Raw genomic sequence first — 27,384 nt, forward strand, 5'->3', positions numbered from 1 at the left:
AACATTGATTTGGCACTAGCAACATGTTTTTTTGAAAAATGTAACACTAGACGTTTACACAATGTTACTCCAGGCATTTATATTTAGGGAAACTAAAGTCATTTCAAATTCTGTCTTTCATTAAAGTCATGCAATCCCTGTGATGGCGGTTTATTCCAATGATGGTTATTTTTTTTTATCTTGCTCTCTTCAAGACACAATTTTCTTAAATGCAATTTTGACTGGAGTAGCAGATATTCAAAATGACATTCTTCTTAACTATGCTAAAAAAGCTTTGTCTTGCATTTTAACTGAACTGTGAGGCTCCCTTTCTGCTTTTCACTGAATACCACTCTGACTATCTATTGCCTCTTTTTCTCAGGATGTATCTAATAATAAAGAGAGTAGTAGTACATAGAAATAAGGTAAGGAACTGCAACAGTAGCTAAGAAAGACAAATAATTGGTACTGTAAACTAGAGAATTGTAAAGCCAAGAATTAAAACAACCTTCAGAAGCTGCTCTCTCTATAATGCAACTGTTGGTTTATTGCCTCTGTTCATTTTGGTCTTTACCAAATGGCATAAAGATGGATGATTGCTTACAGTCACCTTATGTTGAAAACATTTTATTCTACAATCTGAGACAATAATTTTTGCTTTAACTTGAATTAAATTGAATTAATCATTGTCCACGTTTAAGAAAATATTATACTCCACCTCTTTGGCTACAGAATAATCATTCCCTGACTTAAAAAGATAAATTAAGTTTAACATCTTAAATTGCATAGACCGGAAAGAAAATGTGTGTGTTCTGTGTTTTTTCAGAAAAGAACAATCAAGCCAGTGGTGCCTTATCTGGGAATAATCCCAAGATCTCACAAATTAAGGTATGTTTAAAATGAGTAAATTGCATAGCTTTATTTGAATAAGTGATTCAGTCTATTAAGTGAAAACGTTAAAATAAATAACTTTCTAGGTGACTGCACCTCTCCGTTATGACATGTCCCCTTTTGAACCAAATCCATCTTCTTTACTTGAAAAACAATGCAAACCATCTGCAATAGATGGCAGTGAAAACATGTGCGTGCCAAGGCTGACAGTGCCTATTAACGCTTCTATGGTCTATCATTATCGTTTTCTTCTGGAATTCGAGTTAAGACAGAAAATACCATGGAAACCGCAGAGAGGAAACACAATGATGTTGTCCAAATGAGAATTTTATTATTTCTCAAATGAGCCTTGCACCCATTATTGCCTTTCTTGAGGAGTTTTTGTTTCAATTGAATTTCATTCTTGGTATTGCAGATTAATGGTTTAACACTTGCAGCTGACATTACAAGGCGAGAAAATTAAAACCCACCACCGGCTCGATGTGTGACTGTGATCAAGTCTACCCTGCACTCTATAAGTCCACTGCAGAGTGGAGATGACATTTCCAAAACTCCCTCATTGTTGTCATGATAGTGGTATTCTTCCTGATGCTTTTTATATATGAATCATATGTGTTTTTTTCTGCTTGTTGACATTTCCATTATTTAAATAGATGAGCCATGAGTCACTGTCACTACACTGCATTCACAATTACAAGTGGCGTAGCCACTACTAGCCATTCAGTGATAAAAATGCATTGTTTCAATTCAACATTGCATAGATTAGAGAACAGAAAGCTGCTCAAACTGAGACATGTAAAGAAAAACATTTAGTTCTGAGCTTGAGATGCTCTAAATATCTTGATTTCTCCTTTTGGTCTGACACATGAATACTTCATCTTTGCCACTACACATAGAATTTGGGGACCTTCAATAGGGAATTGATGAGCCATGTAGGGTAAAAAGCCTGCTCTTGGCAAAAGTGGTTTGATTGTAAAGAAATATTAAGGACTAACAATTTATCTACTTATGAAACCTTAAGTAGATCATGATAATCGTAATTTTAGTTAATTCTAAAGAATATTACTTTTAGAATTTAGGGCTTTATATCGATTGAATATTCCCTTCCCTCAGAAATGGTCAGAAGCAATTCGTGTAATGTGAAAAAAAGGCTATATTGTAAAAATTCCTAATATACAAATCTTTGAGGATTTCACTTCAGCTCCATTATGACAGAATGAAAAACCATTTGGAATGCTGCATGAAGATTTGGTCATTGTGGTAGAAAAGGTGTCATAGCACTAGAATCACTAGAAGCTGTGTAATGAACAGCAACCAAGTGTATCCTTGCACTATAGAACATGTCCTACAAGATGAGGGAACTGATCCTTATAGTCTCAAACAGAGATGGCCTATTCTTAGTCTTAAAAATTCTCAAAGGTATCACTGTGCCTATGATCATGTCATTAGTCATGTCGCTTTTGTTATTTTTGTGTGCATTTGAGAGGGTTGTTGTTATTACCTAATGTATAAGCATAGATCCCCCATTTGTACAAGGAAGACTGAAGGCTATGCATTCATTCCAAAATTTAGTCAGTGCTCCCACCCTGAGTACCCCTACCTGTGCTTGTCCAGTATGCAAATCCACACCATTGAACCTACCTCAACCACACTTTGCACAGGGAACACCCCAGCCTAGTTTTATTCCAAAACTGAGATGGTAAGAGGCACCCCTCCTAATATTTATATATTCCTTAGGTTCCCCTTTGGACAAATAAAAATCTATCTATCTATCTATCTATCTATCTATCTATCTATCTATCTATCTATCTATCTATCTATCTATCTATCTATCTATCTATCTATCTATCTATCTATCTATCTATCTATCTATCTATCTATCTATCTATCTATCACTATTCATTCAAAAACTGCGCTTGCAATTCGCACAATTTATAAAATTACACCATATATGGAAAACTCAGAAGTTTGTAGACTGGCTTTATGTACCATAGCATATGCCAGAAAAAATGAGAAATCGAATTTCAAAATTTGATTGGCTTTTTGAAAGAAGGAATTAGCATTACTGCAATTATGAAGCAAAGGTGATTCTTTTATTACTGTATTCATGAGATGTGCCTGTGATTCACATTGTCTTACAGTATGAGAGGACAGGCCTCCAAGTGTGGTTCAGATATGTCACCTAATTTCAGTATATAGAACTGAGGAAGAGATTATGAAGGATCTGAAAGAAAATTTGACTTCCTTTTCATAGACGAGTCTTATACCAATGTTAATCTGGAATTAACTAGTGAAGTAAATGAGGTTTAGACTCTGTCATGTTTAAAGAACTTCTTAAAGTATTTATGCAAAACAAGCTCAATGGACTAAATGGTCGTGTATAATGTGAATGATTTTTTAAAGATATCTTTAACTATTTTGAAAATATTCTTTCACATATGCGGGTACAGATCTCTTTTGGGGACCAATCTGAAGGCTGCAAAGGAAAAGAATTTGATTGCAACACAACCACTTATCCATTTTCCCCTTAGACAGAAAGTAATGTCCCAGATGAAAAGCAGTGACCCTGTCTGTCTCTGGCCACACCCCTTATGCTCCTCCTTTATAAATATCCCTGTAACAGGAAGTCCCTGTCATTCTACAGACGGATGCATAGGGAGGTGCACCAGTGTTGCCCTATTCCAAGGTTTATTATTTTGAAGAAAAAGCCCTTTACATTGACAATTAAACAGGATTACACTTTGGTACACAAACTCACATTTTTTTCTTCTCACAGTTCTTTTACTGAATCAATTAGGACAAAAAGTCGAAATGTTAATAATGAATTTCATTTATGAGAATAAACAAAATTCACTCAAAAAATCACTTTTTTTTCTGAAATGAGCTCCCTATTGTGTACACTTTTAAAAATGACTCTCCTGTTGTGTTCTGCTGTTCATGTAAAGTGCTCTGTGTATACTGTGTGGGCACCTTGAAAGGTCTATCTGTAAGTGTATTCACATTCTGATCCCTGATGCTACTCAAAAATATTGAAATGTTCAATTCAGCAGCTTTTTCACATCCTATTTTTAAACCAACAAATGCATTTTGAATCCCACATAGGAAAACATATTGGGGTTATTTTAGACCTCATGGCTAAATGGAAGAGTGCACCCTCAAAATGATACACTGTAAATATTAATTTTCCACATCCTAAATAAACATCATTTGTGGCATACAGCAGCATATTGAGATTAAACAATGATTGCCATTAAATTTGAAAAAGAACAAAGAAAAAAAAGAATAAATGTGGACATGTGTTATCTTTGGAAAAAGTACAGCAGCTTCAACATGTATTTCTAGATGATGGTGGTGTGTCCTTGATCCAAACTTTCCACAATCAAATGGCCAATAATACTTATGGACTTAAGGAGATAAACCTATGCAAGAGAAGAAACAGTGGCCCTAAAGCAAGCAAGCAAGTCCAAGCAGAGCGATTGAAACATAATGGACACCAACAGGACAGCTGGAAGAGGAGGATGCACTTCCCCCAAAGTATGCAACCTGAGCTGCAGAAACAAAGAATAAAAAGAGAATTAAACTTGGCTGTAATGAACATTAAAAGCTTATCATCAGCCATTGCACTGAAGACTAAAAGAAGACTACAGAAAACAGAATAAACTGAAGAGATTCTTAGAGAAAAAATGCAGTTTGAAAAAGCAAGAGTACTAGTTTTTGAATATCATTATTAACATGACAGGATAATGAAGGTCCACTAGACAGTATTAGCACTGCAACACCTTGCACACTGTATACACTATGTTGAAAAGTTCGCCTCTGCTCCTCCTCACTTACCAACGCAGGCTGTTCCATCCTCATTGGGCTCAAATCCATGGCCACATCTCTTGTTAGGACGGCATTTATATGCTCCAAAGGTATTAATGCAAATGGGTCGGTCCCTGGGGCACACAGAGGGGAACAGCGTGCATTCATCCTTGTCTGTATGTCAAGAAGAAGGAAGGTTACAACGCAGAACAAACCTAGATGAAGAACTGAGACAACACTGATACATCATCTGCACCTCTGCACCGTAAATAGGCCCTGTGAGGTCCAGTAACTAATTTCAGGGAAGAATTTGATCAGGATGTCTATATTACTGCTTAGAAATGTTTGTCCCAGGATAAGGCTGCACCCTGGAGACGGAAAACTTAAGTTAGAGTTTTCCAAACTGGGTCTCGCAAGGTAGCTTAAGGAGGATATCTAATTAGCCACAAATTAATTTAAGCATTTACTCAAATATATTTAAATGTAGCAGAAATATTTTTGTGCTCCATATACATTTTCAATATGTGTTTATTTTATATTTCTTATTATTAATGTTTTCTTCTTTTGCTCTGCAAATAATGTCATGCTTACGGCTCAGGCAAGGTTGCTTAAAAGAAGCAGATGAAAAGTTCAAACGTATATCACACAGACATTCACAAAAATGTGATTTTCTGGACACACAAGTTGATGTGATCAAACAGAAAGTGGAATGATGTATAGTTTCCAAACAAACAAAACAGATGTTACACATATTGATGCCTATCAATGTCCTAGTGAGCTGAACGACTTCCGGCCTGTCGCTCTGACGTCACATGTGATGAAGACCATGGAGCGGCTGTTGCTTCATCACCTGAAGCCACAGGTATGCCACACCCTCAACCCTCTGCAGTTCGCATACCAGGAGAAGGTGGGAGCAGAGGATGCCATCATCTACATGCTACACCGATCCCTCTCCCACTTGGACAGAGGCTGTGGTGCTGTAAGAATTATGTTTCTAGACTTCTCTAGCACCTTCAACACCATTCAACCTCTGCTCCTTAAGGACAAGCTGACAGAGATGGGAGTAGATTCATACCTAGTAGCAGGGATCGTGGACTATCTTACAAACAGACCTCAATATGTGCGTCTCGGGAACTGCAGGTCTGACATTGTGGTCAGCAACACAGAAGCGCCGCAGGGGACTGTACTTTCTCCGGTCCTGTTCAGCCTATATACATTGGACTTCCAATACAACATCGTGGGCTGCATCAGGAGTGGGCAGGAGGAGGAGTATAGGAACCACATCAAGGACTTTGTTAAATGGTGCGACTCAAACCACCTACACCTGAACACCAGCAAAACCAAGGAGCTGGTGGTGGATTTTAGGAGGCCCAAGCCCCTTCTGGACCCCGTGATCATCAGAGGTGACTGTGTGCAGATGGTGCAGACGTATAAATACCTGGGAGTGCAGCTGGATGATAAATTGGCCTGGACTGCCAATACTGATTCTCTGTGCAAGAGAGGACAGAGCCAGCTATACTTCCTTAGAAGACTGGCGTCCTTCAACATCTGCAAAAAGATGCTGCAGATGTTCTATTAGACGGCTGTGGCGAGCGTCCTCTTCTACGCGGTAGTGTGCTGGGGAGGCAGCATTAAGAAGAAGGACGCCTCATGCCTGGACAAACTGGTGAGGAAAGCAGGCTCTATTGTAGGCATGGAGCTGGACAGTTTGACATCCGTGGCAGAGCGACGGGCGCTCAGCAGGCTCCTATCAATTATGGAGAATCCACTGCATCCACTAAACAGTATCATCTCCAGACAGAGGAGCAGCTGAGATCTTCCTCCCCCAAACTAAGCGACTCTTCAAATCCATCCATTGGGGGAGGGGGTGTAAACGTTAACATTATTCAAAGTTATTGTCTGTTTTTACCTGCATTTTTATTACTCTTTAATTTAATATTGTTTTTTGTATCACTATGCTGCTGCTGGAGTCCTTGGGATTAATAAAGTATCTATCTATCTATCTATCTATCTATCTATCTATCTATCTATCTATCTATCTATCTATCTATCTATCTATCTATCTATCTATCTATCTATCTATCTATCTATCTATCTATCTATTGTCACACACGTGCGCATGGGAAACAGCTGAAGGGCATAGACACTTGTAATTCTACGCCAGGCCAGGGGGCGGCGGAGTGTACTGACTATCTCTCTCAGTCCCTTGCAGACCTGTCCCGAGAAATCCCGCCTCTGGATGGCCCCAAGGATGACGTCACTTCCGAACACCAGGATACCACTCCCACTTCCTGCAACGAAGACGTCATTTCCCTTCTGGGCCTTTAAAACTGCCATCTTGCCTCAGTACAGGCAGTTCTGTTTTGGACTCCGAACGATTCACTTCGTGTACTTAAAAGAGCGATTGCAGCCAAGCATAATATACGGGTGGCTGCCCCAAACCTTTGTGATGTCTCCGACTCATTCTTGTTACACTATCTATCTATCTATCTATCTATCTATCTATCTATCTATCTATCTATCTATCTATCTATCTATCTATCTATCTATCTATCTATCTATCTATCTATCTATCTATCTATCTATCTATCTATCGATCTATCTATCTATCTATCTATCTATCTATCTATCTATCAATCAAAAAAAAAGAAATACTGCCATTGGAAGACAAATTAGGTGAGAGGGATTCAGCTCAACTTAAAACCTCTCAACAAAGAATATCAGCTGAGTGCTGGGGCTTGAGCCAGCGGTCAATGAATAACATACTGGACTAAATTGAATTCAGTTTGTCTTCCCCACACTCTTTTATGGTATAGTAAAAATGTAATACAGTTGAGCTAAATTTTTATTTTCCAATTTCACTTATTGTTTTATGCATTGTGTGTCAAGTTAGCAGCCACGTAAGACTGCTTTCTAACTGTGTGATGACTGAGGTAGCTAAGAAAACATTACTGAAATAGAAGGCTCCTTAAATTTGTGATTATGATAATAAAAAATTAATCAGAAACATGGTACTGTGTTAAAACATTAAAATGCAAAACGTTTACTAATTCCTGATGAAGAAATGCAAAAAATCTTGTCTCATAATTAACCTACTATCATAGAAATTTGCAAAACTTACAAGTTACATGAGTCTTTAACTGTCGAAAATAATTTATTAAAAAATTGGTTTGTAAATGTAAATATGGCTTTTTTTCTACTCTCCTTCAAAAATCTACCTATGTATATACTATAGACATGCAGGTCTATCATACTAGGGGGAATTTGGTAGACCTTGAGAGGGTTGCTGTAGAAAAGGTTTGAGTTAGACAGATGCACACAAGATAGTGTTTTTTGTTCAGTAGATTATGTTGTGTGCAGAAGCCCCAGTTAAACTCATCAAAGAAGCCATGTCAGTCCAAACATGATGTGAGAGTTCTCTGTGTGATGGTATGCTAACAGGAGTTGGACGGATTGAGAGATAAGATGAGAAGAGCAATATAAAAAATTAATTTGAACTAAATAAGTAGTACTGTTAGATTTAGTCTACCAGGTAATGAAAGAGTATATCAAATCATTCCTCACATTATGCAATACACAGAGTTAGGGGTTGGGTTAGGTTGGGTATTCGCATTAGAAATACGCTCACGTGATATATAAGACTGAATGAAGTCAAGTTCAAGGTTTATTTCTTGATTATAAAACAATACTGTAATTTGTAGGTATTTGTTGTTGTTTTAGCAGCAGCACTAGCATTAACAAAAGAAAATTCAATACCACTGGGCAGCCCAAGGACTCCATTAGTGAGAGAAGTAAACACAATGAACATATGCCTTCCAAGTAGAAGAAAGCAACCATTTGTTGTTGAAAGGTTTATTGTTTGATGATTTTGTTTTGATTTTCAGTTCAAACTGCCAATGTGTCCAATTGGCTGTCATAGTTAAAAAATTTGTCACTGAACCAAAGCTCTTTTATAAATCTTGAGATCTTGTTGAGATGTGTACTAGATTACGTGAAAAGTATACAAAAGAGGACATTAATTTACCATAGTTGTCATGTTAAGGAAGAAGAATATTTGGTACATTAAGTCAGGATTGAACATTTTTTTTTATATATTATCCATTATGTTTTAGCCAGGGCTTATTCCCTAGTGACTTAAGTTTATTTTATGTTTTATTGTGGTCTTTGTTCAATTTGACTTATTTTTCATATTTTTATGTTCATACTGTTGGTTTTGTTTTTCATTAATTATGTACTATTTAAGAGATACCCTAAGAGATTGGGGCCACCATAACGTCACCACTGCTGAGACCTCTCTCTAGCTATTTAAGGTACAGGGAAGAGGATCTTGTAAATATTATAGGAGTTACTTGTAAATTTGTTTTTAGTGTTTGATTTGCTGTTTTTTATGTTTTGTTCTGGCAATTCCATTTTGCTCTTCTTGATGTTTTTTGTTATATTTTTATTGTAAATAAATACTCTCATTTATAAAAATTCTATTGGTGAAATCTTTCTTTTCGGGCCAGAATTTTATTCCAGTTTACCTCCCATGTGAGGCATCTTAAGATATTTTGGAAGTTTTTAGGCATTTCTGAACCTTTGAAACCAAAATCTTTTGTTTTGGTCTGTGTAAGCCAGGGTCAGCCAGTAGATTTTGAGTCAAGCAACCTGGGGTGAGGTCTATTCTGGGTAAGCTAAGGAAGGCCCCAGGGTGGTCTTTTTAGAGGCCTCAAGACCTTTTATCCCATGTCTTGCTCTGCATCACATGATTCCCGGAGACTCATTTCAATATCCAGTACCATGTTTTCACCTCCAGTTGGCACCATACAGTGCCTTCATAGACTTTTTCTACTAAGTAGGGATGAAGACTTTCAGCACCACCAAGCATGAATTGTTGCTAGAATTTTGAAAATGCTAACTTAACATTGTGACGTGGACAACAGGAGCAAATTAAAGCTGGGTTGACAAAAAGGGTCAGTTGCCGATTGATCAAAAAATACTAAAAATGAGTCATAGCACTCCATTCACGCAATCAGTAATCAGCTATAAGTAAATGATTGTTTATGCATGTCTTTCTCATAAAATCAGCAATTTGTGTCACTGTTTGTTGCTGACAATTAGTAGTTTGTACCTTCATGAGAACAGATCACTGTAGGGAGTGCCTACCATTTAGTTTGGACTTTTTAGCTGGCTGTTTAGATTTGATTTCAGAGACCACCTAAACAGGTGCAGCTTATTTAAGACAGCCTGCTTTTAAGAGTTGTTTCGATGAGCTGTCTGCTTAATTTAGACTCCTATGTTAACAAATGTATGTGCCTTTATTTATATTCCTTTTACTAACATAGAAATGAATAAAAAGTCAACAACTCCCATGTATTAACTAGCGGAGGAGTGAAGGAGACAGTCAGCTACAATAGTCAAGTGGCTTCCATGCATTTAATTAATAAAGGGAAAGTCACTAAGTCACTAAAGAAGAGTGTAGTTTCTGAACCGCTGCCATGTATTTGCTAACAATGAATCAAAAGTGAAGCCGAGGACTGCAGAAATGTCAAGTTTCATTTAAGTGGTGTGTTCAGTGTGGATCCTGGGTCATTTAGATCATAGAAGGCCCTCCTTACCCAACGCATCTTTCATGGAGACAAACTGAACTTGCAAATGTTGAAACATGGAGTCATCAGCACCTAGTTGATTGTTACAGATTGTCTCAGAGCAAAAACAATTGCAAAGGGCAGTAGTATGTTTCACCCACTAGACATCAGTGTCCGTATTCAGTCTTAAAATAAATAAGAACAGAATGTGGAAATAGAAGAAATATTGTAGACACAAGACATTAAACTGCAAAGTACAAATTTTAGCAAAAAAATAAACACAGTGCCTAAACAAAAAAAAAGCTTTTCACCAACTGCTCCTCCAAACAGCCAAAGCAGCAAATTAATATAAAAATAACATAGAGACACGATCAAGAAGTTCAGCTGTTGTTTGACCAGACATTAGAATGTGCAAGAAGCCTGATCTAAGAAACATTGATTGTTGATTATTGGAGCTAGATGTGGTGACTTCTGGAATCTCATAAACAGCTGCTATGTGGGATTTTTCACATAATACACTCTCTAGAGTTTAAAGAGAATGGTGCACTAAACAAAAATAAATAAATAATCCAACAAGTGGGGATTCTGTGGGTGATTAAACTTTGTTTAATGAGAGAGGTCAGAGGAAAATGGTATCATAATGCTTGCCTTGAATATTAATTTTTTGTGTATTATGATTAATGTACAATTTTCTTTGTTTGTTCTTATTAATCAATTCTATTGTTATGATGGTAATGTCGACACACTGCCACTAGAGATTTTTAGATATATTATCTACAGCATAACAGAATATACTGTATAACATTAGATAAATGTCAACTAGCTACTGGTCCTATCTTCATTTAGCGCTACCATTACTAATAATCTAAGACTTAATGTATGTCCGTTCATATCACCACTTGAATTTAGGTTTGCTTATTTCTTCTTCCTCTGCACTTCACAGAGAGGATGGCGGGCAGGAATCTTTATTATTTTCTCAAATAGAACAGAACTTAAGTGTGCTATACATCACTGATCACTCTCACTCACTCTCTTTTCTCCTCCTCCTGAACATGCCAGACAGTAGCTGGATACCCAGAAACATATTTGAATATTACAAAATATAAAATACAAACCTTTGGTATTCAAACTTACGACTTTGCACCACCATGTAAATGTTTATGATGATATTGTGACATGACATACTTTATAGTATCTTTATTTCTTTTCCCCTCCTTTGCCTTTCTTGATACCTAAAAAAGCACCAAATTGCTGTACCACTTTTCATTATTGATTATAAAGATGTACGTTGTCCAATAAAACATTTTCAGCTATTATAATGAATACATTGTCCAGGCTTTGTCACCTAATGTCACCTATTTCCTCTCTTCTGTTTATCAAAGTTCACATACAGCTAAAGATTAAACCAACTACAAACAACTTTAGATTATTTTTTTATTGAATTTATTGATTTATCTATTTCATTGTAATTCATCATTTTGAAATGTATATTATTTGCTGGGGGTACTATTCCATATGTATGTGTGCATTTAAAGAAAACAGGGGACAGGCATGCACTTAGTTAGATGTCTTTTTGCTGATTTGTACAAAGAGAGTGTCTGAGATAAAGGCTTCTTGACAGGCACCCCTTGGCAGCAGTGATGGGAGCAGGAGAAGTGCAGAACAGTGAAACAGGTGGCAACATCACATTCTATTTACATGTGATCATGTGGATCGGGGGGCAGAGGCATGCTGCAGCAGAGATACGATTTTTCATGAGACCCTGACCTATTGCGCAATTGGGCCTGTATTGTCTATGCCAGCAACCATCTCTGAACAACTACGTGTTGTTTTCAATTTTTAATGTACAAGTAAAGTAGTCAAAGACCATTAAATGCCATGTGCCTTAAACTTTTCCCAGCCTGGTTTCTGCTCATAAGCAGGTCCATTTAAATGTGAAGAGCATTTTAAAGAAAGAGCTTGGACTAGAAGTGAATTTAGTCAAAGAAACTGCATAACTCTGTACTGGATAAAAGTATGCTCAGAAAAGAGATTGCTGGATATGTACATTCAAGAGAATGTGCATTACATATAACAGATACTGGATATTCACATTCCAGCACGTACAACATTACTGTTTAAAATTTGATATTTAATTAAAAAAGTGTTAAAAGACATCGAGATCCATTTGAATCATTTCTTAAAACATCAAGTCTTCCATGCAATACTTGAGAGTGGTGAAGTGTCCTTGTAGTTAGCAAACATATTTGAAACTGGATAATGTTATGGAATTTGAATTGACCATTAAAATCATAAATGGTGTACCTCTAATTACGAAGGAAAACAGAGGAAAGTTCCATGACAGTTGGCACACACTGGGAAATTAAAAAAGTATTCTATAAACCAGAAGATGTGGTGATGAACATTAGAGATATATGCAAAGCAGAAATTTAGAGAACAAATTAATTTACTCAACAACTAAGCTCTCATCATATAAACGTTTGCAGTCAGAAATAAAATGGGCATCAGGTGATCACGGAGTACAGTAATTGATGTTACCTGGCAACAGCAACAAGGAGGCATAGCAAGTTGATAGCTTCATTAGGTGTTATTAAGCTTTAATTAAGGATTCACAAGCCTTATACTGAAGTATATGATTTGAGAGACATTTTATCACCCAATTAAGCTGCCACAATGAAGTTATTCTAGTATACCAAATTGCAAATAGGCAAACGACCACTGCATTCATTATTTGTATGTGCTATTAAGACCAACAGGAGCCTTTGTTAGTGTCTTGTTACATAGCAGTATGTGATTAATTGATACCTTTTAGATCTAATCTGATCTCTAACCCAAATTTCAGTTTAAAGGTTGAAGATTCAGGGTCCAGGGTGAGCTATCTGAGGATGATCCATGTCAGCAAGGCCAAACTAATTCCCCCAACTTGGGTGACTTAGCTCCTTAATAAACTTTTAACAATGCAGCGTGGGCAGAGTGGTATTTCTCACTTCTGATTATGGCGTGAGACTCGATCATTACATTATGCAGGGGGAGAGGGTGTTGGATCTGTTTGAACTTTTCAGTGACAAATGGATACTCCATCATTTAATCAAGTGGATGGGTCAATCATTTTGTCATTTGGAGATTGGATTGGAAAAAACGCTGTTTATTGTCATGGGCCCCTGAGCCCACACCCAAAACAGCCTGATGGAAAAGCAGACCCGCCTCTGTGTTTTAGTTAACTGTAAAACGTTTATTAAGTGAACGTATAATGCATATTATCTATATTGTTGGTGCTGAAGGATGGATAAACTAACATCAAATATAAAAGAACAGTAAAATAAAGCTTGGAGAAGTGAGATTTGATTGAGTTAATGGACAATTTGTGGCTAAGAGATAATTGTTGGTATATGCCATACATAAGTAAATACATTTGTTAAGTCCTGTTTATTTTTTAAACTCTATCAATTCTTTAAAACATCTCAGTGTGAACCAGTAAAGAAGTAAATTCAAACAGAGGTGATCTGGCGTAAGGTACTATAATTAAGATGCAGACACAGAATTCTGAGCCATATAACAGACAAAGTCATGAAGTCTCCTTTATCGCCAGTTTATTAGTCTGTTAAATATGAATGAATTACACAGAGACAGCAGACATTCTGGGGAAAAGTGAAACAGTATATTGTCTGGACCAGTGATGTGTAAAGGAGGCATAGCACACAAGAAGTTCTATAATTGTTCTTGGAATAAATGCCAAGCATCTGAATTGTGAGCTGTGTAATGTATCACTTCCATATTTAGCCAGAAGAAGTTGTGTAAAATAAACCCTTCAATACCCATTGAACCCTTTAAAATATGCCTTTTAATTCCACTTTCTTAGTTATTAGCGAAAAAAGTATCATTTCACTTACCTATGCAGCGCCCATTTTCATTAGCCGCAAATCCATGTCCACACTGAAAAAACATCAACATCCAGCATTATAAAAACCATCAATAAATCCATGTAATAACTGACTTTGTCCTGCCGTTATTTATGAGGTCAGTTTCCTGTAAATTCATCAGTCTAACTATATCACAATCAGCAGTGTCTACTTATAACTTTCGTCTCCTAGATTTCAGCAAGCTTATTCAAAATAACATTTTTGGTTCTACAGAACACTCATGCTATGTGGTCCATGTGAGCTTAGCGTTTGTTTGTTTTTTTTTGGAAAAATGTTTGGTGGTATACTATATATTGTAATGGAAAAAGTGACTTTTACATTTATTGTCCAAAAGTTTTTCTCCATACTGTGAAAAATTAAACAAAGTTTCCATGATAAGTGGCAATTGCTATTAATTTTGGTTGCGCTGTAATATTGTATTACTGAATTTCAAGCATTGTAACATACTTTATGTGAATAAATGACAATGTATAATGAAGGGCTGGCAAGATCTTGTCATTGTATAGACATTTTTGAGGTAACACAGGGATTGTCTCAAAGGAAATCTCTACAAAAGAGAAAGTGAAGAACAAGGAAAGACAGAGGGGCAGCGACCATTACTGGCAGAGTGAAAGCAAGTGTGGAAATGCTAGCGTGGGAAGGCAGATTTAATAAATTTTGGTAAGCCATGTCAGACCTTGTAGACATAACTGTAAGTGCATTGCATCAAGAAAAAGAGATTGGTGCCCAGCGTGGAAATGTGAAATGTCCTCCAAAGATACCAGGTGACCCAGCAGGTGCCACAAATGCCGGTCCTTTACTCAAAGAGAGCATTTACTAAGTAAGCACTTAGAGCTCTATGTACCCATGAGTCACTAGATGAGGTTCTAGCCTCATGCCCCTGTAGTCGAAACAGAAGTGATTTGGGTTTGACTGAGAAGGGAGCTTGATGCTACCTAGAGCAAGAAATGATTTGAACCTAAAGACCAGAAGAAAAAGGGGCCATGGTCATGAAAGCACAGGAGAAATTCGAGAAGAGAAATGGTTGTAGTTCTGGAGTGGTAAATAAGCCAAATCTCTTGGTGTATGAGGTCACAAATACCTATGCAGGAAGGCTCAGTGGATACAACCAGGGTCATGTTGTCTTTGAGTTTCCTGTTGTGCATTTGTGAGTTTAAAGCAATGAATACACTCATTTTCATAGCTTATTGCTCACTTCCCATTACTTATGAAAGGTACAGACTAAACAAAGATGGTGTATTCTTTTATAGTGTTTGTAATGTCTTTCTCAAATCTCCTTTTACTTTTCAAGTTGGTTAACTTGTTTCTCTGTACTTGTTAACTTGCGTAGAGCAGACTTTAATATTATGTTCATTTTAAATGAATGGCATGGTGCCTCTGTGGTCAGTGTTGTTGCTTCACAGCTCCAGGAGACTGGAGTTGAACCCCAACCTGGGTATCATCTGTGTAAGTTTATACATTCTCTCTGTGTCTGCACAGGTTTTTTGCCAGGTACTGTGACTTTTCCACACAACATTTCAAAAACATTTCAGTAGATTATTTGTTTCATGGTAAATTGTCTTGGTGTGATTGAATGTAGGTGTATGTGATGGACTGCGCCTCATCCAGAGTCTGGGAACTGAACTCTACAATGTTGAATTAGATTAAATGGGTTTGAAAGTGAATTGATGGACAGATGACCTGTTTTACAGTTTCTTTATGTGAATACTAAGTAACTAACTTAAATAAAAACTATGTATGGTTCTTTTTTAAATCAACACCGGTCAAATAAATCTACATTAAATTAAATTTTCATCAATATCTCCTTTTTTACCATTGTGGGGGATATTTACCTCAATTTCAACAGATTCTGGAACTGGAATTTCATCTACTGGGTATGGAATCTCTAGAACAGAATTCATGTCACTGGAAGTCAAGGGTCGTGCCACCGATTTACCATCAGGCCACCACACCTCCACACTGGTAGCCACATCTCTCCCTGTAGAGTGAGTGAAAAGCAAAGCAATGTTGGTAAGAAAAGTCAAACAGATGCCACAATCTGCATCATCAGCACATGAAGGATGGGGAGTACAGAATGGAGTCAAGTGGCTAGTATAAAGTAAAGAATCACTGCTTCAGAAACACAGGTTGAATAACAACAAATACTTTAAGAACAATTCGGTAAAAATGTCTGAGTATGGTAATATTTTACCATCAATGTTATTATTAAAACGACACTGGAGTTCATACAAACATAGTTCATATCCATATATATAGGCTCCTATCAATTATGGAGAATCCACTGCATCCACTAAACAGCATCATCTCCAGACAGAGGAGCAGCTTCAGCGACAGACTGCTGTCACTGTCCTGTTCCACTGACAGACTGAGGAGATCGTTCCTCCTCCAAACTATGCGACTCTTCAGTTCCACCGGGTTGGGGGGGGGGGGGGGGGGGGTAAACGTTAACATTATTCAAAGTTATTGTCTGCTTTTACCTGCATTTTTATTACTCTTTAATTTAATATTGTTTTTTGTATCAGTATGCTGCTGCTGGAGTATGTGAATTTCCCTTTGGGATTAATAAAGTATCTATCTATCTATCTATCTATCTATCTATCTATCTATCTATCTATCTATCTATCTATCTATCTATCTATCTATCTATCTATCTATCTATCTATCTATCTATCTATCTATCTATCTATCTATCACTATTCATTCAAAAACTGCACTTGCAATTCGCACAATTTATAAAATTACACCATATATGGAAAACTCAGAAGTTTGTAGACTGGCTTTATGTACCATAGCATATGCTAGAAAAAATGAGAAACTGAATTTCAAAATTTGATTGGCTTTTTGAAAGAAGGAATTAGCATTACTGCAATTATGAAGCAAAGGTGATTCTTTTATTACTGTATTCATGAGATGTGCCTGTGATTCACATTGTCTTACAGTATGAGAGGACAGGCCTCCAAGTGCGGTTCAGATATGTCACCTAATTTCAGTATATAGAACTGAGGAAGAGATTATGAAGGATTTGAAAGAAAATTTGACTTCCTTTTCATAGACGAGTCTTATACCAATGCAAAATGTATATTCATAAAAATCCAGTTTTTGAGCTTCAGTTCATTTATTGAACGAATATCTTTATCCAAGAAGAAACCAATGTATAGAATAATTCTTTCAATAGTTCTATAACTATACAGTAGCACTGGATGGCTCAACGACTTCTCTCTTTACTGGTGAATTACATCTCCAGAGTTTGCTGACTGCCTATCCTGATGTTTCAGTTCAGATTTCTGCTGAAGGCAGCCAGCTCATTGGTTACTGAACACACCAGCAGACCACAAAGAAATGAACATATGGATTTAGTATTATCAATAGCAGAAACAAATGTCAAAAATTAAGTAATAGTCAGCCTCCAGTGTACAACCAAAGTCAGAAACAAGTAGTTGAAGCTATGTGGCAAACACTAAGCAAGGCAAAATCCAAGCCTAAAGGCATTAAAGGGGCAGTGAGGCACAATGCTTGAACACTCCTTTCTCATTAACCTGCTACTCTTATAACATGACCAAAAGATAATAGGTGTTACCTGTTGTAGTCTGTTCTTGAGTGGCAGAGATGCAACTTGCCAAAAGGTTAAAGTAGAATAATACTAAGGTGTTAGTAAGGTGGTACATGGGACAACAAAAGTAGAATAATACTCAGACATTGCCCAGATGATACATGGAGTAGCATTATCTAGAATCCAAAATAACCCCAGAAGCCGCAATCAGGTATAAGAAGCGATAAATTCCCAGTGATTAACTTAGAGTTTTGCTTCACACCATAGTTACATGGCCAATATAATTAATGCAATTGACACAAGAAGAAAGGTGTTCAGCATATATAAATCCTTTTTAAATTCCCCCATAATTTCATTTGAAAAACTAGGAAGTGCCAACATGGAGATTACAATTCCCATCAGCCTGCAGAAGTCCACTGGGGCCAACTAGAGGATGAGTTGATCAGTGCACACCAACAAATAGGAGCTGGCAAAATGAGGAATGGTCTCATCAAAGACCGGAGCTGCAGCATTTGTTTCCCAGCCACTGTGGATTAGGATTGCATTGCCTCACTGGATTATAGTTTTTATCTTGGAGTCTCTCCTTTTGTCTCCTCGTGGGTTGTGTTTAGCCATGTCACATTTCCAAAGACATTTCCTTGCCCTTACTTTCTTTTGGCCCCTTTTCTGAGATGTTTAGAAACCCAACAGTGTTTATGGTTTGAGTTTTTGAACTCACAAGTACAATGAATTCTGGCCTCAATTTTGCAGAGGTGTATGCAAAACAAACCTCAGGTGTTTTCGTCATAATTAAATAAAAGCAAAGATCCTAATCTTAAAAAGTAGTATTCAAGAAAATAAATAGATAAGGCTGAAGGCTGATATAATAGATAAGGCTGAAGTTTATTCCTTTATTTTGACAAAGTTCATTTTTAGGTGTCACCATCTTTTAAAGTGGTGGCATGATGATGAAACACAAAAGGCAGTGTCAGGAACAAGTAACTTGCAACAGCTGTCAGGCAAAATAATGGTGTTTACAAAGCTCAACCCACATTTTTCTTGACAGATCTTGCAAACCCTTTTCTGGCTGTTTCAATGGGCTCACAACTTGCCCGCCACCCATTCTCTCCAAACTGCTCCCATAGCTCTGGATATCTTGCATTCCTCCATTTGTTGGCCTCTTGGATCTGATTCTCCCATAAAACAGTAAGCTCCATAAGTATGACCTGCTTGGAGGATTTGGAGATCAAGACAATATCTGGTCTCTGGTCTCAGTCAGTTGCTGCTGGTGGCTTCTCATCTGCTCGAATAAAGGTGACAGCCCTTATTCTGAGTGATGGTGTCTACTATGGCCCTCAAAACATGATCATGCTGCACTGGTATATTTCTTCTCTTAAAGATGTCTTGCAGCAACTCAAAATGTGCTCTAAGGTGCCTTTCCCTGGGCACAGCAGGCAGGCTGGAGGACTCCACCATACCCCAGCAGAACAGGTGGGAAGAACTTGGTTGATCATTGCAAACAGCCGGGAGCAAGAACTTCAAACAATTCAGCTCAGCTTTCTAGAGGCCGACATTGCTCATAGGAGAAATAATCAAAATGGCAATGTAATGATGCCACCAAAATATCATTAAATTTGAACATCAAAATAATGATCAAATTCATACAAAAAAACTATTTCAATAAATTTTTGACATTACTTAGGAAAATACTAAGATGGGCAAAGTCAGAGTCAGGCACACATGAAAGGAAGTGATAGGGCAGGGTACTGAACAATATTTTATAACCTCCATGTGTTTTATAATCCAACACATTAACTCTTAGCTCAAACTGCTATTACAAATATTTGTTTAATTCATTTTCTTAATTATCATATACATCACTTGTTAACTAGTTATTTTATTGCTTTAAAATGAAATGTCTTCAATGAAAATACTTACAGTGAGTGATTTCAGCCACTTCAGCAAAGAGGAAATGCGCCACCAGAAACTTCTTTTGTGTTCAGAGACGATTTCAGAATTTACAGCTTGTATATTTTCTTTTCCAGGAACACAGCTTTAATCATTTGATCGGTGAATGTTTTTTGGCAAGCATAGCACAATGCAAAATGTTTTTGTTTCAGGACACTCTTAAACTGTGTTGGGTTAAAAATGTTCATGTTACATAAAATGGGTTTACTTTCTCTTACTAAATCTTCTGCACAACACTAAGCACAACCCTGAAAGTCGTCCCCTGAAGGTAATCACAGTTCTTATCTTGCTGTCCATTTCCCTATGGGCCAGATAGTGAGTTTCATAGAAATAAATCAGCAGTAGCACTTACTTTATAACCGCAGTATGGTTTTTTTTTTTTTATTTCATAAGCATGATATGTAAAGAATAATATGCTGGCAGAAATGTTTTATGACTCTTTTTATATTTAAACTTGAGTGCTTACCACATATTAACATATATTCACATCCTTGCCAGGATTCTGGCAGATGGCAGTTTGCCAATTACTTTTGAAAAAGTAACAGTTTTTATTTTTCTCTTTTAGAGCAAGACCTTGTAACTTCTATTTTTCTATTAAATTTATTTGTCATTTTAGTGTCAATACAACTTAATTCAACCTTAATTAATATATCAAAGTGAAAAAATATGCATGGTGTAGTTAGCAACGTTAACTAATTATATGAGCCAACGTGTCGGGTTGGCAGTGTTAGAATACAGGAAAGGTAAAAAATAAAAAATTATTTTATATATAAATTGTATTGTATATTGTAATATGAATTCATAACATACTGTATATCAATAACACACGTTTTTATCATTAAAGACAAATCCTCAGTTGTCCCCCGTCTCCATCTGTGTTCAGTTCACTAAGACAGTGCTAAGGTGTCAGGCTGGAGGGCTGCAGTGCCTGCAGGTTTTTGTTTCAGCCACTTGCTGCTGTTAACAGAACAGACTTCCTTTTCTCTAACTTTAATTGACTTCCTTTTATAGATTCCTAACTCTTATGCTATGATCTTAGAAAGGTGGCCTGCTAGGAAAGCTTTGACTAAGCATGAAAAACACTCATGGGAGAAAGCAAAGCTGACGCCAAGGACAGGCTTAGGGTACAAATACCTGAAGTCCTATTATTGACTGTCAAGTACAAAACACAAAAGTAAGAATCAGGGTTGAAGAAGCACGTAAAATGTCCCCATGCTAAATTTAAATAACAGCCACTAATCCACTAAGAATGTGGTAATTAGTATTTCAAAAAGAATCTAATACTTTCAAGGCAGAAGCTGTATGCCACCATTCTATAAAAACGGGATGAAATAATGGTCACAACAACTGTAAATATGAGGCATGGGAAGTGAGCCTACCTGGTAGGGAAGTGGCGCAGCACAATGCCATTTTAGGATTTTTCAAAGTAATCTTCCTGAAGATGAATGCACTTCTCCTACAACTGTTCCATCATTTCAGTGCCCTTGGAAAAAAATTCACCATACCTCCTCATCAATGAAAGCATGATTTGTGTCAAAATGGCAACCGTGAAGTTATTCTTCATCTTAATAAAGAGAAAGAAGTCAGAAGGCACTAAATCTGGTGAATAAGGGAGGGGCAAAGGTTCAAAGTTGGATTTTTGCAATGTCTTCACTGTCATGTGTGCCATGTGTGGTGAAGCACTGTTATGATGAAAAAGGACTCTGTGGGACACATTTTTGGGACTTTTTTCCAGCAATGGCAGGCAAAAGAAACAGTTGCCAGGTTACAAACAATGTCTGGTCTACTTAAGAAAAAAACTTCATGTACCTGACATTACTCTTTCATAGGTAGGCTCACATCCCACCAAACACCCCTCATTATGGCCATACAGTGATAAAAAGAAATTGGTGGTAACCACGCCATCAAGACAAACAAAATGCCATTGCCGGAATAATGCCAATGTATTTCAAAAACAAAATGTAAAAACATAAAATGCACAAAAATGAGTTGCAGGAGGTCATTAACTTTGATTTGAACACCATAATTGTTTCTTTTTCTTAATCAGCAACTGAACAATAATGAGATGCCAATGAACCAACAGAGCTCCAAATGTAACTTGATCTTTTTTGTATTGATGTGCAAGAGAGAAAGAGAATTAAATATCATTTCTATAAAATACGGTAAAAGAATAAAAGTAATGGTTTGAGAAATAAGGATCTCCTCTGTAGGCCGCAAAATATTTGATGTTGCTATCAAAAAAAAAAAAAAGAAAATCAACAGTTTTGGACATGTCTAGTGTGGCAGAATGAGAGCACATAGAAGTCATACAATTAAATAACATGTTTTAACGACAGCAATTAAGAAATGGGTTGGAGAGAAAATGGAGATGCTTCCCTGAAGATGAGTCTGAGATTTCTAAGAAAACAGATAAATAATAATAATAATTATTTGCATTTATATAGCGCTTTTTCTCACTACTCAAAGCGCTCAGCAATTGCAGGTTAAGGGCCTTGCTGAAGGGCCCAGCAGAGCAGAGTCCCTTTTTGGCATTTACGGGATTCGAACCGGCAACCTTCCGATTGCCAGTGCATATCCCTAGCCTCAGAGCCACCACTCCGTCCTAGATAGATAGATAGATAGATAGATAGATAGATAGATAGATAGATAGATAGATAGATAGATAGATAGATAGATAGATAGATAGATAGATAGATAGATAGATAGATAGATAGATAGATAGATAGATAGATAGATAGATAGATAGATAGATAGATACTTTATTAATCCCGATGGGAAATTCACATCATCTGTTATATCAGTTTGTGTCTCATTATTGTTTAGCTGCTGTGTAAGGAAAAAAATTACTTCTGAGTCTTAAAAAGCAGCCGATTAAAACGAAGGCAAACAAAGAATGTTCCATTAAGCCAATGTCTAGTTGGAGGGCTTGTCACACTTGCCAACTGCACTTGCTGATCTCCCCATTGCACCATGTCAGTTTACACAACTGAAAATCGATGGGCTAATTTTATGACTGCATGCCGACACTCCAGCACATTCGTATTTGCATCTTTTTCTGACAGCTAATAGTGACCTGGTGCTGTACAAAGGATTAACAGGTACAGTGAGTTTAGTCGCAATTCTGGCCTTTTTCTTACTTTTTTCCATTCTGTCGTGGCATATAAAACACAAGACATCAGACAGATGAGCTTCTCTTCTGTTTGTGAGGTCCAAAACACACAAATTCCTTATTTCTCATCACTGCATTGTATGATGGCTTTAATTGGTTGTCTGCTCTCATCACGTACAGCCCACCTCTAAGACTAACGTCAAAATCAAACCTGTTTAATTTAGCTGAAGCAAGTCACAGACTAGTTGGATTGAGTCACTGGGTATGTCAGTCTGTGTGACTAGCCTTCATGGGAGCGCACTGCTGAATGACTTCAATTCACTAAGATTATGTAAATGACGACTATGACTGAAAGTTGCTGGAAAAGTCATCTAATGTGACCTTGCCTGTAGCAGCTGTTAAAGGTTAATAATTTAAAAAGTGGATCAAACAAAAACCTGCAGTCACTGCAGCCCTCTAGCATCTGTGTTTGACACCCTTGATGCAGATCCATTGGAGCCCAACAGACAACACAAAATGTCTACTACTGACATATTTGCAGCTCCACCACTCGTAGAATTTATAAATTGGGCACAAAGAGTGTGCTTTTGTCCCATGAAAGAACAACATGTGTTTGATTTTATATTTGCTGGTATATTAATCCATCTCTTAGTCTTTCATGTAGTATTCAAGCCAAAACACGTAAAAAATGATATCTAGGTTACAAACAGTAAATCTGCTAAGGTGTGCATAGCTGGTATGTCATTCACAATGATGCTCTTACCAAAATGAATTCAACCCATCCAGGAAATTGCACTGCCTGTAAAACTTACTGCTGCCGTCTTAAGACATCAACACCAGTTGTGGTGAGATAGTGCTCTACGTAGAAGGCTAAGGATACCAACTGACACAACAGCAGCAATTTATTTCTTGAATAGCCCAAACTCACATAATGAAAGCCTCAATGAACTTTAACAGGCCCTGATTTTTGACAGCCCACTAGTCTTGACAAGAAAAAAATTCCCCAAAATTAACTTGTAGGGGAAAAAAAGGAAGAAATCTTGGGAAAGGCAATTTGGAGAGAGACCTCCATTCAGGGTGGTAGGATGTACAATGGGTGCCAAAAATGATGTAAATGGTGCCCAAACCGATGTCTGCACACTGCTGTTTTTCACATGTAAAAGTGTGCACAGATTCAGGAAGCAAACTTTCCTGTTGAGCACACCCAAGATGACAGTGTGGAGAAGCAGGGACATTACTGTTTTCCCTGTGAACTTTATTATATTGCTGGAAAAAGCAAACCCACATCTTATTTATCACTAAAGCAGATATTTTTCAATTAAACGGTGGTAACTCATGTACTAAAAGAAATGGGTGAAAATTAAGTAAAAAGTCAATTTATGATAGAAATCAGGAAACAATTCTTGAAGTTCTAGGGAATATGAAACAAACTACGGTCTCCTTTAATTTGTAAAATTTCACGTGTTATAAATGAATAAACACTCTCTCACTTCAGATGTTTCAAGATGCTCCATCCCACTGTCACTTCTTCATAAGAACATAAGAAAAGTTGAAACATGAAAAAGACATTTTTGACCTAGTTACAGCCTAACATTGACCTAGTTACTGAGTCAGAAGGTATCCAATGTACTTCACTCTACTACATTTCTTAGTAAGCTATTCCATCTATATATATAATTCAGTAAGCAGCTGACCATGGCACGCAAGACAGAGACCATGGGATACGCACAACAGAGCCCCGCCCGCCAACTCACAGAGCCCCACCCACCAACTCTAAGACCATGGGATACGCACGACAAAGCCGTGCCCGCCAACTCTAACCCTCCTCCCGCGTCATGGGATATGCACGACCGCGTCCACCCTCGCAAACTGTTTTACATGTTGCATACAGCGATTCGCATGAGCGACAAACATGCTTCTTCTTAGATGGTCCTGCAGGAACAGGGAAAACCTTTGTCTACAAAAACCTAATTCATACCATACTAAGAGCATAGTGTTCTTGTTGGCTTGCCCGCCTGACTGTTAACAGCATTTGCCGCAATGTACTGGAGTGTAAAACTATCACAGCTGCTACCTCACAAACTGTCCTTATTCCCCGGATTTCCCTGACCCCATCAGATTCAAATTTGCCTTTTACTTTTACATGGAAAAAATTTTTCCTGTTAGATTGGCCTTTGCAATAAAATTAATAAGGCACAGGGACAAACTTTCAAAAAGATATGCCTGTATCTGCCAAAACCAATTTTCAGTCACGGACAATTGTATGTTGCTCTCTCCAGAGTTACATCTTTTCATTCACTCACAGTCGTATCCTCAAACCCACCCCATTTGGTCAACTGTGTCTTTCAGGAAGTGTTCACCCATCAATAAATAATTATGCGGCGTGGGTTGGCTAGTTACTGTATAATTTACCAAATTTTCCCCTCTGCAACTATGTTACCAATGAAGAACTAATTTTAAAGCAACAGGTGGCATGTATCCAGCCAGTTTCTTTCATAATGGTTTTTTAATTGTATTTTATTGATAAATGTAATTAGCAATTTCAGCCTCCCCATGGGAAAGCCACAGTATAACAATAAATTGAAGTGAAATGAAGACAGGTAGAAGAAATATGCTTCATCTTAAAATAAATTATGACTTGGCATACTTTGGAAAGATGTATGAAATGTATCAAGTGTGAAAAACCTTGCTGGAAAAAGGAGATGCGCAAATGTCACTGATGCTCTAGACTGTTGAAGTTTATTCTCCACAAAGCGCAAAGGATATGCTAACAGGGCCATTAATTTTCAAGGGCCATAATGAAATGCCCTTGAAAAATTCTGCAGCTGTAAAAACAAACAAACCAAAGACTGTTAGGTAATTTCACACTGATGAGCAAACTTAATATGGCAATGCCAAGCCAAAGTAAAGGGGACAAAAAAGACACCCTTTAACAAAAGATGGGAAGTCTTCACAGCATTTGTTTTACTGTCCAAAGTCACTGTTTTTCAATATTTAAATCAAGAAAAGCTGATTACTCTGAATTTTAGTAATTCACAAAGAGAACAATAACACTCATTTTCAGAATGAACTAAAATAATTTTCTTAATTTCTGTGGTTATCTACCACAATGTGAGTATCATTTTTTTCTCATGCTGCAGATAAATGTCATTCTTGCCAGTTAAAATATACCATGAATTAGAATTTGCTCATTTTAAAAACCGACGAATTAGACATTCAAGCATGAAAACACTGGGTGACCAAATGACTAAGAATACATTTGGCAGAAAAGTCTGAAAGCTGGACTTCACACACAGAACCACTGATACATGGAATATCCATCCATCCATTTTCCAACCCGCTGAATCCGAACACAGGGTCACGGGGGTCTGCTGTAGCCAATCCCAGCCAACACAGGGCACAAGGCAGGAACCAATCCACACACACAAACACACCCTATAGTAGACAGTAGTACTTTGAGGGCCTTTAAATCTCAACTTGTTGATAAGTTGGGTGAATACAGATTCATGAGCTATGTTGGAGTAAGCAGCCTGCTTTGGTCAAATATTTTTGTTTTTATGGGATTGTTGGCCAACATTTAGCACCACTGCCTTAATCCTGCAAGGATCCAGAGTTTTTTTTTCCAGGCTTATTCTTGCCATTTTTCTGTGGGTTTCCTCCCACATCCCAAAGGTGTGAATTGCCATTTTTATGTAATCTATGTGTACGGTATGTATGCATTATGATTAATTAACAGCCCTTCCTGGGTTGGTTCCCATCAAAACTAGATGAGACCATGTATTGGAAAAGCAAGTTCATAAACCAGACATATCAGTGTTCATTGGGCATTATTATAATGCAAAATCAATTTATAATAGTCTGATGAACCAGTGAATTTTCTAAAGATCTGATCAAGTTTTTGCAGAATCGTAGTAAAATTAGACAAAAACAGTCCATTCAGCCCAACAAAGCTCAGCAGTCCTATCCAATTAATTCTTCTAAAATAACATCAAGTCTAGTCTGTATTTTCTGATCCAGCTTACTTGAATAGAGGGTCCCATAGGCAGAAATTAAAACTGATTTGGACAACAGTTCTTCAGAGGCCACACTCTCTCATACACTTTCAAGTAAGAGTTGCCAATTAGCCTGACTTCATAAACTCTTTCTACTTTCCCCACCTTGAAAGGAAATCACAGTAATGCAACACAGGGAAGATGTCTGAAAGCTTAATTTTGTTTTTATGTCAATAGGCCTAGAGACCTGGAGTACCAGTAGGTCATGAATTTTTTTTTGCAGGAGCAACTCCCCCAACTAATAAGCCATACTATTAATATTTATTATATTATCGATAAATATTAAGTAAAAACAACAAAATGTAATCTCTCTTGAAGAGACTGAAATAATTGGCAGGTGAGCAGAAAGAGAGAAAGAGAGCATTAAGCAGACAGGGAGCTAATCCCAGTTTTTGGCGACATTCATTAGATGAAAAAGTGACAGGCATTCCGAAACAATAAAGCTCAGCTGTGAGGCGCTCCTCTTAATAAAAACTGGGAAACAGAGGGCTGATTCTGCCCCAGAGCAGCTCGTCTTTCCTCAAATTAAACGTTTTTATCAAGCGTGAAAAGCTTTTGAAGTGTC

General features: G+C 37.3%; 1 protein-coding gene across 1 annotated transcript in view; it reads right to left on the reverse strand.

Annotated features, from left to right (window-relative positions):
- Window positions 1-3,273: 3,273 nt before the first annotated feature.
- The window catches only part of crtac1b (cartilage acidic protein 1b), a 169,786-nt gene continuing 145,675 nt past the window's right edge, over window positions 3,274-27,384 (reverse strand). Inside the window, exons 12-15 of the mRNA XM_028795662.2 lie at window positions 15,994-16,139; window positions 14,132-14,174; window positions 4,705-4,848; window positions 3,274-4,418 (exon numbers count right to left, since the gene is read on the reverse strand). Coding sequence (XP_028651495.1) covers window positions 4,315-4,418; window positions 4,705-4,848; window positions 14,132-14,174; window positions 15,994-16,139 — 437 coding nt within the window. The 3' untranslated portion in view covers window positions 3,274-4,314. The remainder of the gene's footprint in view (window positions 4,419-4,704; window positions 4,849-14,131; window positions 14,175-15,993; window positions 16,140-27,384) is intronic.

Source organism: Erpetoichthys calabaricus, chromosome 2 (genome assembly GCF_900747795.2).
Source record: "Erpetoichthys calabaricus chromosome 2, fErpCal1.3, whole genome shotgun sequence".
NCBI classification, from domain to species: Eukaryota; Metazoa; Chordata; class Cladistia; order Polypteriformes; family Polypteridae; genus Erpetoichthys; species Erpetoichthys calabaricus.